At 38.0% G+C, this 15,892-nt stretch overlaps 1 protein-coding gene across 1 annotated transcript in view; it reads right to left on the bottom strand.

The window, feature by feature from the left end:
- PTPRN2 (protein tyrosine phosphatase receptor type N2) overlaps nucleotides 1-15,892 on the bottom strand; it is a 637,318-nt gene that overhangs the window by 570,837 nt on the left and 50,589 nt on the right. The window contains exon 2 of the mRNA XM_040062696.2: nucleotides 266-316. Coding sequence (XP_039918630.1) covers nucleotides 266-316 — 51 coding nt within the window. The remainder of the gene's footprint in view (nucleotides 1-265; nucleotides 317-15,892) is intronic.

The raw sequence follows: 15,892 nt of genomic DNA, 5'->3' as shown, positions 1-15,892 counted from the left end.
ATTAAATGTTAGCATATTTCAGTGTTTAATTAAATTAAAATCTCTTACACATAAAACTAAATGGTTTTGCTCAGGGTTGAGAGAATATTTATTTATTTTTAGATCCATTAAATTTTTCCTAACTGCTGTCCAGATTAGCCATACCTGGTGCTTTTCCTTTTCCCCTCCTTCTCACTCACACGTGTATTTGGTTTATTGAATCAAACATATAGCAATTACAGAGTGGAGGAAACACCATCCAGCAGAAAAAACATGGAAGACTTACCATTTACACAGACTTCAAAAGATTTGCAAAGGTCATCCTCAAACAGGCAGCCTAAAAACACAAAAGAAAGGTAAAAATTAACACAGGTTTCAAACTGTGGATAATCAGTGCGTATTGAAGACCTGTTAAATGCTCTGCAAGAGTCAGACATTTGGTTGGCCTTGGGAGTTCAAACTGGGCAGTAGAGAAAGTCCAGAACAGGTCTGATTAGACAGCACATCTTACTAACTGGCTTTGTCCAGAGTAACCCTTGATGTTTCTCCTCTCCTCATTCCTCTGCTGAAGGTTCTGTTTTTCCATGTGTGTCTCTCTCTCATTTAGTCATTTGAGGGACTTCGTGTTCTCTTAATTTTGAGTAGATTGTACCACAGCACAGTATGCTGCACTACAATACAAGAACATACACCGAGAAACGAAGAGCATCCTGACAATATTGCTACTGCCATGAGACAAGCCTATAAATCAGCCTATAAATTGCTCAGATTAAGCTTGGATTTGGTACCTGCAACCACTGGACATAGCTAACTCCTTGCAGAAAGGCTTCTGAATTAAGCTATCCCTGATACATCACAGACAGCAGGCAAATCAGTATAGGTCCATGATAAATATCCTTGGATTTTTTTCCATTTAAAATAGGAAATTTGTTCCCAAACTTGCTGCTGGATGAGCCCCTGCTTCACAAGCTCCACTCTTCACCCTAGAAACTTCATCTAAGGTTGGCAATCCCAGCTCTTTCACTTGCACACATCTTCATGGATAAAGTATTCCGTTCCCTTGTCACCAAACTGTTCTGCTCCCTTGGTGTCACCCAACCAGGTATTGAGACAATAGTGATGATTGCCTTTATCCTCAACCACAATGAGGCCCTGCCTGATATTTGTGAGGGCAGTAGGGAAGTGGACAAGGTGTGCCTCTGCTCTGGTCACTCCACACGGGGGCACAGGGACAAGGATCAAGTTCAAAAGCACTGTGAAATATCCTGCTACTGTTAAAGGCACTCACTTTGTTAACCCAACCAGTCGTTTCTTCATTTTCTAACAAAGCTAAAGAGCTAGGACTGGACAAAATCTGAGGAATGAAGCTGTATGTTGGACACAAACACTGCCCTTAAGAAGGTATTTTCACAATCAAGACTTTCAATTTTCTTGGAAAATATCTTGTTTATAAATGGACACACGGAGTTACAGATATTAAGCAATACTGAACTTTTCCACACTTTGCATCAAGAAACCAGCCAGGAACTACACCAGATCCAACAAATGAGCAAATCCTCTCTCCCCAGCCATGCCCAGCTCCATGAAAGCACAGAGTACAGCATCTCTATTCACCAGGGAGTCCAGTGAATTATGTAAGATATCCTTAGAAAAAGAACTGAAAGGTTCAAAACCCTCTGACCATGAATTACCCAGCTCCTAATTCTGCTAAAAGAAAAGTTTTGGTGAGATAGAATGACTTAGGAATTACTGCAAAGCCTTTCAGCTAAGTCTATTAGCACATCATTAAGCCTGAACGAGTATGCTGGGTCTCTCAGCAGGATTGAGTAGCACATGCTAGGTCTGGGCTACATAAATTCAACATTCTGGAGAACCAACAGAGTCCTTTACATCCACCCCTGCAAAGACCTCATACACACAACCTCATGCAGATTTACAATATTCACACACCTTAAGCAGATTTACAATATGCACATGAATAAAAGAGTCCATTCATGCTTTTATCCGTGCCACAGTAAATTCTGGATATACATTTGGTCCCTTTTGAAAAGGAAGTTTCAGACCAGGAAAGCTTCTTCACACAGAGTATAGCAGAATGGCACGTGCCTACACAGTACACAAACTGGTTTGAGATGTGGATGATTTTGCTCCAGACAAGTCTGTTGTAAGAACCATTTGACCTGAAACAGTGTCTGGAAACTCACTGGAGATACCTGGCTGCATCCCTGCAGGAGGATGCCTGAACTGTATTCTGACTCATAAAGAGCATCAGACAAGATTGATGACAGGCAGCGACCAAAACACATCCGCACAGAGCTCACAGCACAAGAAGAGTCTAATTAAAAGAATTACAATGATCACTTTAGAAAGGCATTCTTGCAGAAAAAAAAATAAAAATAATAAAGACTTCAAGCACCAACATAAACTAGATGTGGAAAGGTGAAATTCAGTGTTCCTGTTTCTAGAAATCTGAAGGTATCTTTTCTAAAATAAGGCCTTACGCCTAGGAAAAAATCAGAGTTCCTTTTCTTCCTGAGAGATTACAAAAGAATTAAAAGCAGAAGACTGAAATATCTGCTTCAGGCAAAATGCTGCTGAATTTGTCCTGGGATGGAGGGAAGACAGGGAGTTTTGTAGTTATTTCCCACCCTGCAGTGCTGTGGATCCAAAAGGTGTCAGATGAGAAGTTTCAGCCAGGAATATTTCTAGTGGAGTGGCACAGTAAAACAGCGACTGGGTCACCTAGGCACTACTGATTTTGAAACACCTGGGAACTGGGACTACAAGCACCTGCTGTCTGTAGCCATCTGCCAGAGGCAGGCCATCCTATAATAATATACTGATATTCTCAGAAGCAGAAAACTACAGATACAAAATGAACAAAATGAGCCTGGCTTAGGTACAAAGAAATCAACAGTTAAGTTAGCTCTATACAGAATTCTGATTTTTCTTTATTGACGAATATATTTTCAATGAAAAGCACAAAAGAAAACTGGCATTATCAAGTTTTAGTTTCTTGTTTATTTGCTGCTCAGTGCACCAAGGAATTTGATGCAATTAGACTTGTAAACCCATGTCTTGGAGAACAAATTAATAAAGTTGATGCATAGTAAACTACATCCATGCAGGATTACTCTAAAATAAACAAGGACCTCAAAAATGCCTTGAAAAATATTTTGTTTTGAGTTATTTATTGCCGGAGTTGATTGTTATGCATATTTCACCCAACCAGACAATATGCTAATTTAGCTACTAATTTATCTCCTGCTATTTGCTGGAACATTAAGAAGCATCATATTTCATTTTAAGTATCATCTACCCACTATTAGTAATGGTGGTAATAAGTAAGCTCTGAAGAGTGAAGTGGGATCATCTCCAACATATATTTAATTCAGTTCATGCCTTATGGGAAAAAAACTACATTGCATTTTCTATAAAAAATAAATAAATAAATAAATAAAATCTGTACCAAAAATAATCTCCCAGCTCACATAAACTTTGATACAACACTTTCAAACACCAAACCTAAAGCCCCAATCTCACTTCACACAGCAGCCCTGCAATAACAAAATCTCCATATAATTATCCAGCATACCTTTCCTTGCTAAATTTAGAATTTTAAGGGTTTTCTTACCTTACTTGCATTGAAACTGAGCTCTTTGCTAACACTGCCATGGTCTCCACATCTCAATAGTGACAAAACAGTGCAATCTATTGTATATAACATATACCACAGCGCATGGTGCATTATTAAATAGCCACAAAAAGAGATTCCATAGGGCCTTGCAAATTCTCCTGCCTCCCTTTCCTTCCCCTCTATATCTCCAATGTTGTTTCTCAGAAAGGCAGCAAAACATAACCACAAAACACTGCCGCAAGTATGGTACCTAAAAGACTAAATTTCTTTTTTTCAACTTATTCTTGTCATGCTACACTAATAAATCTATTTCATTCTCTTCATCATACAGCAGTTCTGCTGTCTTAAAGAAAAAACAAGGAAAGTTTAAATTGCACTGGAACATATTGTTTGTGTCAATTTATATGAGGAGCACATGAAGGTTAGAACAGTCAAGGCAGCAAATGAAATCACTTGAACTTCATCTAGAAAAAAACTGTAAAAATTCACTTACAAGGAAAATATTATTTTAAATGTTGACATTGACTGATGATTCAAATAGATTATATTATGTTTATTTCTCTGTCCTCTCCCCCTGTTAACCAACTCATGATGATCCTAAACTAAACATCTCTCCCAAGAATGACATAAATCTAGCAATCATTTTTCTAAATTAAAATTAAAAAGTAAATCATAGACCCTGTTTATCAAAAATTGTCTTCTAATCATCAAAACAAAAAAACAACCAACAGGCAAGAACAGTTACATTCCTTCTGACACTGGGAAAATACAAAGCTTTTAAAACTTTTGTGTTGTTGAGGGCTCCCTCCTTTTCCTTTCACTCTCTTTCTACAATTTCCACGGAAATATTTCATGTTCCCTCACATTTGCAGACCTTAACAACCCCTCCCCATCACAGCATTTTAGCCAGTACACGTTCCCATAATCAAAATATGCCAACAATCTTAAACATTTTAAGAGTCCAGAGTGAAAGCACACCCCACCTTTACCTGGTTATTTCACATTTGGCTGCAAGATAAAGTCAGGAGACCTTGAAGGGTGAGCTCATCACTGCTGGTGAGGTTAAGAAACAAGGAAACACCTGGGCAGGTCAATGCCTCCTTAGGTCTTTAGCCCCAGCTGTGGAAAGCTTTAAATATGAGTCACATGTTTATTTTCCTATAATAGGATTAATAAATATGGCCCAATAATTACACTTTAGAAGTGCTCAACTCACACAGCTGGGATAGCTTTAACTGAAAAAAAACAAGATGATGCCCAACACTAATGAATGGTAATCTGAACACATTGGTAGGAAAAATCAGACAAGCAAACTGATGGGAGAAGTCATCTGTTTGAGAGAAAAATATTCTGCTCACTAATAGAGGTGAGAGATAAATTTGCTCATTCTGCTAAAGCTGTGATCTATTCAACACATCCTCATCTGTCTGCCATACATGTGTGCTTAACAAGTCTAGAATTACCCAAAATTGCAAGAAAGTCTGGGGAAAATGTACTTTAAGCTGATCACAGGCTTTAATCAAAGTTCATCCCATTTTCTCAAACCCTGGGGTTACATAGGTATGTGCACATGCAATGTAAGTATGTGCTTATTACTCAAAACTTACCAATTGCTTGTGAAAAATCAACTGATCAACCATCTTTTTTACTTTAGTTTCATTTTGGCATTCACTTTGATAAAAACCCCTGGATGTTCCCTTTCAAATTTTCATTCTTATCCCCTTTCTCCCTTGCTCGTTTTTTTTCTTTTTCTGTTCCAAACTTCTCCATTCTCTTCCTCAGAAGCGTTTTTTTTGAACTCTTACTCTCCAAGAAAACGTTGTCCCACCACCAGAACGCCCCTTCCTGACCCTCCCAAACACGTGCATGCCATCCCCCCACGGTGCCCTGTCCTTTCACTCCTGCAGGTGAGCAGCTCTTCTCCCACCTGAGCAGCACTGATTGCTGGCAGTCCATGTCCACAGATGGCCTCCACTTCCCTTCTAGCATATTCTGCCGTTCCTTATCTCCCTCCCTTCTGGTGTGTGACTGGGAGAGAGCTAAAGAGACAGGAGGTAAAAGGAGGGCAGGATTTGATCTCTCGCTACCTCAGTTCAGAGCTCTTCAGAGCAGGAGTACATTCAGTTACATTCTGGTTTGTCTCCTCAGGTTCTCAGGATATCCAGAATGTTCTACACTGAAAAAAGGTATTTTATCAAGCCCTGGAACCTGTGGTGGTTTATCAATAACTGCTTTTATAATGGCTAAGTGACGAAAGAAGAGTAAATCGATGTGGTCAAGAATAATATTGAAGTGGCACATAATACTAAAAGGGGTCTTTCTCCCAAGAGGGAAAGTGAGAAAAACATATGACAGCCTAAAATGTACTGAGCTTTGATCTTCTTTCTCTACTCCACCTTTTATGTTTTTTGAATGTAATATGTGCCTGATGTTTTTGTAATACTGCAAACTCTTGAGAGAAGGGTTTTTTCCTTTCTTTTTTAATTATGTGCATGTACAAAGCTTCATACAAAGGAGCACTCATCCCTGGTGAAGAACCCAGGCTTTACTCTAATCCAAATTAACAGTCATACAGATGACAAAAGAAATCCCTGCAGTGGTTAACTGCAGGACTGTGCAATCTTTCACATGAAAAGTTTCCAAAGTAAAGTAAGGAAAGATTTCCCATAAGTGTAACCATATGGTGCTAACACTTCCTCATCTCAGATTTACCCCTTCTTTCAATCATTTTTCATACACACGGATTTGTATATTACTCTAGCCAGCATAATTCATCACAGAATAGAGTTTTCATTCATTTAGGAAAATTTTCAGTTCTAAACTTACAGCCAAGGTTTGCTCCTGAAGCCTCAATGACATTTCATAACAGTATTTCAGTTACCTTCTTTGTGTCACTTTGCCCTTCAACATGTATGGATTAGTGCATGAAATAGGCAACACAGTACAGAAATGCTGTGGTGTATATTATTAGTTCTCATATGTAAATCTTTACTTAGTCCTTTCTGCATTTAGGGGAAAAAAATAGGTCTTTTCCTTTGCATGTAAGTAGTCTGAGCAGGTCCACCACTAAAGAAAGCAATTGGTTTGTGGTGAGAATACCATTAGCTTATCTGATTACTAATGCCATGATTGCAATGACATAGGGCTTTTCTTCTGGGGAGCACTGAGAAAAGGTCACTGCTAAGAATAATTGGAGATGTGAGCAGTAATAACAGGTCATGAAGAGAAGAGACACTGAAAGTCCATCACTAAGAAAGCTTTAGAACCGCATTTGCATTTGCCCAGGGCTCAGAAGTAGCTCATACACCTTTGAGTTGTCATTTTGTTGTTTTTTTCACAGAAAATATTAAAAGAAATTCCATTATCTCCTCTGAAAATTTGCAGTTCTCTCACTGCTACATTGTCTGTTTCTTTAGCAAGAACCCCTTCAAAAGAAAAGAAAAGAAAAGAAAAGAAAAGAAAAGAAAAGAAAAGAAAAGAAAAGAAAAGAAAAACCAAAAAAAACACCCTCAAAGAAAAATTAGGAGCATAGATATAATCTGCCAAACAAATAGCTCCACTAATACTTAGTTATACTGAACACTAACATACTCTCTATTTATATTTAAAAAATAGGAGATTAATCCATTATTGGAGAAAAAATAGAAGATTTTAAAACATTGCAAATATTACCTCTTAGGATCACGACTGAAATCTTTTACCTTTAATTGTGGCAGAAGGGGTCAAATGTCATTTACTCAAGTAACACAGCCACGAACAAAATATTTTTTGCCATTTTGGTGTCCCATATTAGAAAAAAAATAACATCTTTACAATATAAAATGTAGGATCTGTTCCTTCGAAATTACAAATTGTTAATTTGAGTGCTCACAAACTGTAGACAAAATGTCATAAAGGTCAGAGCAGACCTTCAGTCACTGCGATTCAATACCTTCTGGTCACCAGTTGTTAAATTAAATTCCTTATTGGGCAGGAACTGAAATCACCCAACATCCACTGAAATCCCAACTGCATCTAAGCAAAAATTTCTTTTGTGTCTGTCAGAGACCATAAAGACTAAATTCCACTTCACTGTTTAAATACCTCAACAAGCAGCCTGATTTTTTTACCTGCCACTGCCTGTACGATATCCTTGCCTACAAAATCTGTTGGCAGCAAAACCTTCTGGTACTCTACACAGCCAAAAGATATAACACTGAAGCTTCCATACAGCAGAGCAATGAATTCCTCAATATCATTGCACACAAGCCAGCAAGCATTGCACTGCAGAGGCCTCTGTGATATTTATTCCATGAAAGAACTGCTGCCAGCGTTACATCTGTCAACCTCATTTTGCCCATCACTAACTGCCAGTCTATTCCAGCATACTTGTTTTACGAAATTGCAGCTCAGGAGTGAATTCTAAATCCTAATTATAACATAATTCTAGATGTCTTCCACAGCGAAGGGTCAAGACAAGCTGGGTCAAAGAAGTAATGAACCATTAGCTAAAGGAAACTGGAGCTCTGTCTGGGGGTTATGTGCTTTGGAAGATAACTTTTTTATGTAAAATATCCAAAACACTTACAAGGTTAAGAAACTTATGTCCTATTCTCTGAAGCTACCTAGTCTTCAAGAGCCAGATTCAGTGACAGAGGGGTTTTTTTAAATGGCTCATTAAAGTTTTGCCTCCTGTTTTGGGAAAACTCCCATTATTTCCATAATCAAAGCAGGGAAAGAAGACATGTTTATCATTTCCCTCTAACAAGTACCCAAAATTTTCTTTTCATTATTTGGCAGACATTCTTAATGAGTATCTCCTTGGTGCTTAAAAAAACATAACTGGAAATTTCGGCAATTCTCATCCATTTATATCACCTCTAAAACTGAGCAATTACCCAATGTTTAGGAGTAATATTCCTCTCCCAGAAATGTCTTAAGCAGACTTCAAAGGCAGAAACTATTTTTACTGAGGACCTCTCTGCTATTACTGCCTTTTCTGTTCTGTTTCTCTTAGAAAACAGTACAGCATCTTTCAACCAATGATGCCTGTACCAAGAGCTGCAGTATGACCAAGTGCCTGTCACACAGGATCCCCTCTGTTTTCCTTCCTCAGACTTTTAAAAAAATCCCTCCCCTTTTTGCTTCATCTCTGCTTCACAGTTAATTTGAGCTGAGTAAATTACCATGTAGACGTGGTGAAAAAGGAAAAAAGAAACGCATAACTCCGAGAAGTCTAAAGTGCAAGAGGCTAGTTCAGAGTCATTTATTACAGGGAAGTAATTCTCATCTGTGTGGGAGGGAGCTACATTTACAAGAGCTCCAAAAAGGAAGGCAGGACTCAAACACTGGTCTAAATATGTCTGTTTCTCTGCATCCATATGGAGGTCTGATAGATGTAGAAAACAGTAAAAATTGCTGTTTGGAAAACCAGCTCCATGCCTTTATCATGCATTTCTGAATCACATTATAATGTTAATTTAGAGTGTTGAATTCATCTGTGTTCTTCTAATGGAAGAGACACTATTATATACACTTGGTAATTTCTTTAATAAAGAGTTTAAAGAGTCCAGAGTTATCCATATTAATTATTCATGTGCTGGAGAAACATAATGAAAGTCAATGAAGAAAGTCATAGTCTCTAGGAGTTCTTGAGGGAAAAATAACAATAATAGGTAAAATTCAATGGACTGTGACATCAAGATTTATCTCTACAATTTACCCTGGGAATCTGAATTGCGAATGAAGCTGCAGCATCCTCTAGGATGGGACAGAGTTATGAGAAGCAGGTCACACAAGGATACTGAGAGCACATCAAAGTTAACAGCTCTTACTAAGATGCCCAAAACTTTTCCCTTTCCACAGTGGGAAAAAAAAAAGTATATTTGTTTATCTACTAGATATTTTTTAAAAGCTACCAAGAACTCAGCTCCCCCTGTCAATACAAATTATTTCTAGACAAACAATCCATGTGCAGCACCTTGTGGCTTGTTTCAAGTCCTCTTGGGCCGTAGCGTTTGCAAGCACCTACACAGACATCACAACGACAAGGGACAGAATTAGAACAGTGCATTGCTATGCTGATAAAGAATTAATCTATTCTGTATTGATTCAAAACTCATTTCAGGCAGATGTTTAAATTTATCACAGAGTAAAATGATCTGCTTCTACTTACTTTTGTGAAATTACACCTATTTGAAAGGACTGAGAGTGAATGGCCTTGATTTTGACCAGTAATTGAGCTCTAATTACTCCTGACTCACCCTGATGTTTCTGAGGCTGGCAGTAGAGCCAGCTGTCCTAGAATACATCCTGCTGTTGTGTCTGTGAAGCAGCTCTGCCTACTCTGTGAGACCAGTGAGATGGTTTTTTCCCTAGGCTGGTTGTTGAGAGGCAGCCACAATAATGACACACATCGGAGATGTAGTTAAGAAAAAGCCTAATGATTAAAGCAATTTGGGGAGGAAGCCAAGAAAATTAGAGATGATTCTGAAATATGACAATTACTGTGCATGCTGAGTAGCACCAGAATTCATCTTCTGTTTCCTTCCTAAAAAGTACACAAAAGACTATTTTTCACTGTCTGGGGGGAAAAAAAATGAAAAGATCATTAGACGACCAAACCTCTCAGATTATAGTTCATCTGTTACACTCCTTTAAACACCATGGAGAAACTGCACTTAAGCAAATCCATTTATGAAGGAAAAAAAAATCTGAAGGTTGGAGGCTGTCAGGAGTTTATATAGGTGCTTTTCCCCATCAAGAGTAGACAAAAGCCTTTGCTGCACTGTAGCCATAGAGACACCAGCTCTCAATAACAGCCTCCAATGTCTGTTGATTTTGATGGAATTGAAGTATCTGAGCAGGGAAAAGGAGTCCAAATGCCAATTTTTTTTTTTGTCTGTTTATGTGTTTGGGGTTTTTTTGTTTGTTGGGGTTTTTTTTGTTTGTTTGTTTGTTTTGTTTTTTTTTTTTTGTCTTTGCTGTTTTTCCTTTGTAAACTTTATTTCCATATTACAGACTCCTCTGTGCTCATTCCCTATCCTCTCCTGGATATTCTCTGCTACTGAGTTACCAGGCAGGAGGCACATAATGGAAAAGAGAAAATAGAATGGAATGGGGATTTTCACATCACTATCCACCAACCAGCTTCCTCCACTGCTCCACCAAGCTGCTCTGAACTCCAGAGCTGGTTCTGTCTGCTCAATCCAGCCTCTCCCTAGTAACAACAATTAGCCTAGAGCATACACAATGAAAAAAGAATGAGACCTAAAGGAAGTCATAAAGGAATTACCAACATTTACTTCAGAGGCTTGGGTTTTTGCTATTTGTATGGTTTGGTTTGGTTTTTTGTTTTGTTTTATTGGGTTTTTTTCCTGCATGGAAATATAGAGAATCAAGGGGGTTGAGGAAACATAAAAAATTGGTAACAATAAAAGGTACAAATTCAGAAGAAAATACTGGAGGGGAAACAGAGGTAATAGTGAACACTTCACTGTGCAACACCTAAAGAAGAAAAATGTACAAGAAAAGAGGAAATGGGAGAAAATAAGAGGGTCTGAGAAAGGAAGAGCAGGAGAATAACCTCCACAGAAATTTCGGTAATGCACGATGTGTTAAAAGTGATAAAAAGTCCAAGGTACAGAGATAAGACAGTGGCAGAGATAAGAACAGCCCTGCATTTCCCTGCTAGCATCTTACACTGACTTTACACAACACTGTCTTGGGATTTCTGAGAATTTAGAAGAAGAGGACTCTCTCATTTCTTGGAGGCACCCTGAGAACAGAAGCTGTTTTACAATAATCTCATTGATAGTTCTGCAAGTTGATTCCAACGATTCATCAATTAAAAACTGGATTTTATTTTTTCCTCCAAAAATGCTTGATGTTAATATTTCATGAAGTTCCACACATGAGTCTTCAGTCTGCAGTTGACCAGCATTTGCATAATTCTGTGAGACATGATATTCAGCAAGGTTTAGAATCAGTCTGGCGCCTCATATGGGAGCCCTCCTAAAAATTCTTAAATTATTCTAATGAACCAGCATTATTCAAAAAAAATTTTTTTTCCTTCAGGATTTGAACTTCAGCCAAAACATTAAAACATTATGTTTAAAACTATACTTGGAGACTTTCTATTTGATGAATATATTACAAATCTAATTTTGTGTTGTTTCTGAATCCAATACTCTGCAGAAAGCAAGGAATGCAGTGTTTCTACATCAATGCAGTGTTTACAGAAAATCCTAATTATAAAACCTTAAGAAAACACACACCAAAAAAAGCAATAAATAAATAACCCTAAAAATCCAAAGTTTTGTGACCTTTATTCTCTGTTCTACAACCTATATATCATGCAGCAGAAGTAAAGGCACAAGAATATTAAAATTACGCCCAGATGAGTAAATGAATTACATTTTTTTACTGTGCAATCTCATTTGAAGTATTCTTGCAAACCAACATGGACTTGGACAAGAATGCCTGAGAGATCTGAACTTGTTTCATTAATGGTATGTCAATAAAAGCAAAATGTGCCGTGTTATTACACACTACTCTGTACAAGGAAACCACACTCAACGACTTCTCTTCATTTAGCTTTGTTAAGAATAAAACTTAACGATCAGATTCACATAAGCACTGGCCTGTTTTGAGAAGGGGGCTTCAGTTTCCTGCAGGCACTTGGAGAGTATCAGGTCAAGGACCAGAAGAAGAATCTCTGTATGTACAGTTCTCTTCCTTTTGTATCATTTCCTGGAACATTTTTACAGAGGGGTACACACGGGGGAAAATGCTGCTCTTGGATTATGAGCTGTATTGTTATTCTGCTGTTGAAAAATGTGCACTGGCAGACTCTTGGCTAAAATTTGGTTCAGGAGAGACTCAGGATTTTTACAGCTAAGAGGTTTTGGCTATTAATTCAACCTGCCTTTAGCTATTCATGTGATGGCAGAACAACAAAATCAAAAAAAGCTTTTGTGCCATTTCTTGAGTAATTGCCACAACATTTTTTAGCAATTTTACGTAACTAAAAACATTAAGTTAACATGTAGGTTCAATGAAAAAGCAGTCCTCAAGGAGCCAAAATCTGCTGGAGTCTTATATCAGAGTAACCCAGCTTTTCAGCTTCCCAATTTAAATGAAATATGAGGACAGGGAGCAACTCTGAGGAAGGGGGAGAGAGCTGCTCCTGGCTGAGAGTATGTGGGCAGACCTGTACCTTCCCTAACTCTCAGAAAATCCTCACTTTCCTTACACTCAGCAGCTCTGCCCATTGACATCTGATGATGTAATAACACACAAGCTATGTAATTCTTGGTTAAAAGTAAAATATATATATAAAAGACAATTACTGCTCAGTTAGTGCTGCTTTTAGTTGTAATACTTTATTTCTGCAATAGAAATGAAAGTGTCCATAAGCTTTCAAATGACAGCTGGGTACTGGAGCCATTCATCGTTCCAGATCTTCCACACCCTTACCTGCACTGTTGGTAAAACCTTCTCTAAGGATGCAGTTCCCTTGTCATTTTTTGATAACACTGTGACTCTATTCTAACCCATTCTCTACCACACCTGCCTAAGCCCAGACCCTACAGTCACCAATAAAGTCCTTATGGGCAGGACAGTGACCTTAGGCCATGGATTATCCCACCAGCCCCTACTTTCCCAAATGTGTGAACACCTTTATTGCTACTTCTGATAGTCTAGTGTAGAACTACAGAATTCTGCGGCCAACCTCAGAAAAGTTTACCATCTTTTTTCCTCTTACAATCCACACAGCTCACTTTGTAACATTTGTATCCCCAGATGCATAACTGATTCTTTAGCCTGAAGAAGTTAAAAAGAAACATTAAAAAAAGCAACTATGTCACACCGAAGAACTTACGAGTTCATTACTTTATAGAACTTTTTTAATATATTTTTTTACTAAAATATCCTAAGAGATTTAGGGTGACTCACAAATGCCTAAAAATATGGAAGCTATTTTCCTCTCGTATTCTTTTTTCCTCTGTGATGAAGGGAAGCTAAAAGTGCTTTGCTTTTGTTTCTTGTTATTTTTTGCTTGGTTTCTCCCTCCCCTTTCTGTGAGGATAATAAAGTACATTATGTTTTCACTTGCAAAGCTCCTGAGTGTGCAGCGCCTGCCCCAGCGGGAGGCACGACGCACAAAAGCACGAACCACACAGCTGCAATTACAGATCAAAGAGGATTGCTAATTTCACTGACTGCTGCACCCCAGCTCTCCCACCTTCAGTCAGTGCCAAGCACCCTGCAAAACTCACTATCACTGTTTGTCTTTGCAAACTACAAGTATATATATCTGTGTATTATACCTGCATGGATACATATCTATTAGGCATGTCTATATGATACATGTAGAAAAAACATATTCTTTATTACTGTTAATATTGCTATTATTGTAAGAGAAGAGGGTTGAAATTTGTTGCCAAAACTTTGTCTTCTACTGCCATCTGAGATAGCACAGGCTAAGGTACCCACACAGCTCTGAGAGATACAGTAGGAGAGTCAGTCCTTTCTGGAGTATCGGGGACATTAGGCAGAGTACCCACAGCACATGAAACAGCCCAAGGTACCCTTTGTCAGGCAACTGAACCCAGACCTCTTTTCTAAAATAATCTAAGTGAGCCATGTCTTTTTTTCTTTTTTTTTTTAACTGGTCTTGCAGGTTTCTCTTAGTGATCTTAAAAATAAATCAGCTGCCTGAGTATTACAGTTACCTGAGATGAGACTTCTCTACTTAAATGCGTTCCTTAAAATGTCAGAAAACCAAAAGTCTACCTCTTCAAAACCGGTAATTTTTCCAAGACTCAATCATTTGAATACTGTTGAAAAATACAGATTCAGACAACATAAGGACTCCAGAGGAAGGAAGAACTAAAAAAGGAGGCCCTGTACATTGTATTGAGCTGCTCCATGAAGTTTCAAGGTTTGCTGAATGTCTCTGCTTGATACTAGTTCTGTGGGCATCATAACCTTGGCTTGCCTGCTCCTCTGTGCCTCTTTCTCCAGCATTGCAGGTGGTCATATTTCCACAATATAGAGTGGAATAGTCATCAAGGGAGTATCTTGTTCCTGGTATAGGCACTGAAAGGCCTGCACTGATTTTTGAAATAAGAAGTTTGGATCCTAAATATTCAGGACAGGAACAGGGAAAATGCTTCTGCTGCATTATAGAAGAGATGCTGTTCCTCAACTAAATTAGGAATATAAAAGTGAATTAACCTTTCTTTCTACTTGAAAAAGGAGAAATATGCTTCCCCTTTCCTATATTTTGCTCTAGTCACACAGAATGCCTCCTGTTCTTCAATGAGCAACTCTGGGAATCAGAAATAACTCCAGGCTGGAAAACAGTTTATCCTGGAAGCATGATGGTAGAGATGGGGGCCTAGGACAAGAAAGAGTAGCCCCACATGGGCTTTTAAAGGAGAAGGTAGAAACAACTAAATAACTTTGCATTATATTTTTAGGATCCTTTCCTAAAAGTACTTGACATTATCTGCATATTATTGAATATTTTAAAAAAAAAATCTTAAATATGAAGATTTTCCACAGAGACCTCAGGCTCAGAGATGCAGTCACCATGCCAGGTCACTGGCACATATTGAAAGACAAGTTTGTGTGATATAAACAAAACTAATGGGTTTATTTTTAAATACAAGCATTTCATAATGACTATTCAGCAAGACAGCTTCAGCCTAAAAATCATCCTGGATACAGACAAGAATGGTTTCAAATAATCATTGCACCCACGAAAAAATTCAGAACATTTCTCACAGGTTGCCTCTAGCCTAGGTATTTGGGATTATATTTCTTTTGTTATGTGTGATATCTATACTTAAACAGTATTTAAAGACAGTTTAGAAAACTAAAAAAAAAGATACATCAGGAAGCAGTAAGATTCCTGATTCCAGACATAATCATCTGCCACTTGTAAATGATCGTACATGGAAGAAAGGTGATGGTTTATAAAACTTAGTTTGGATTTTTTTCTCCTTTCAACATCATGAGAAGGTAGAATCTTACTCTGTACTTGTGCTGTCAATATTAGAACCAAAATTATTTTAATGGTATTTACCCTACCTATGCTGGCCGCTTAAAGAACAGGAGAACAAAGGAAATTAACATTTCAATCTTTCTTGAATCACTGCTTAGTCATTGTAAAATCATGGGGTAATAAACCAGTCGGTTTATTACTGTCATCAAGCACACATGCACACAAACACACACACAAAAGGAAAAGTAATTAAACTTCAAAATTCAAGCAGGACAGCACCTACC

This window comes from Hirundo rustica, chromosome 1 (assembly GCF_015227805.2).
Source record: "Hirundo rustica isolate bHirRus1 chromosome 1, bHirRus1.pri.v3, whole genome shotgun sequence".
NCBI lineage: Eukaryota > Metazoa > Chordata > Aves > Passeriformes > Hirundinidae > Hirundo > Hirundo rustica.
Note: the sequence above shows the minus strand (reverse complement) of the source record. Positions and strands in the feature narration are given on the sequence as shown.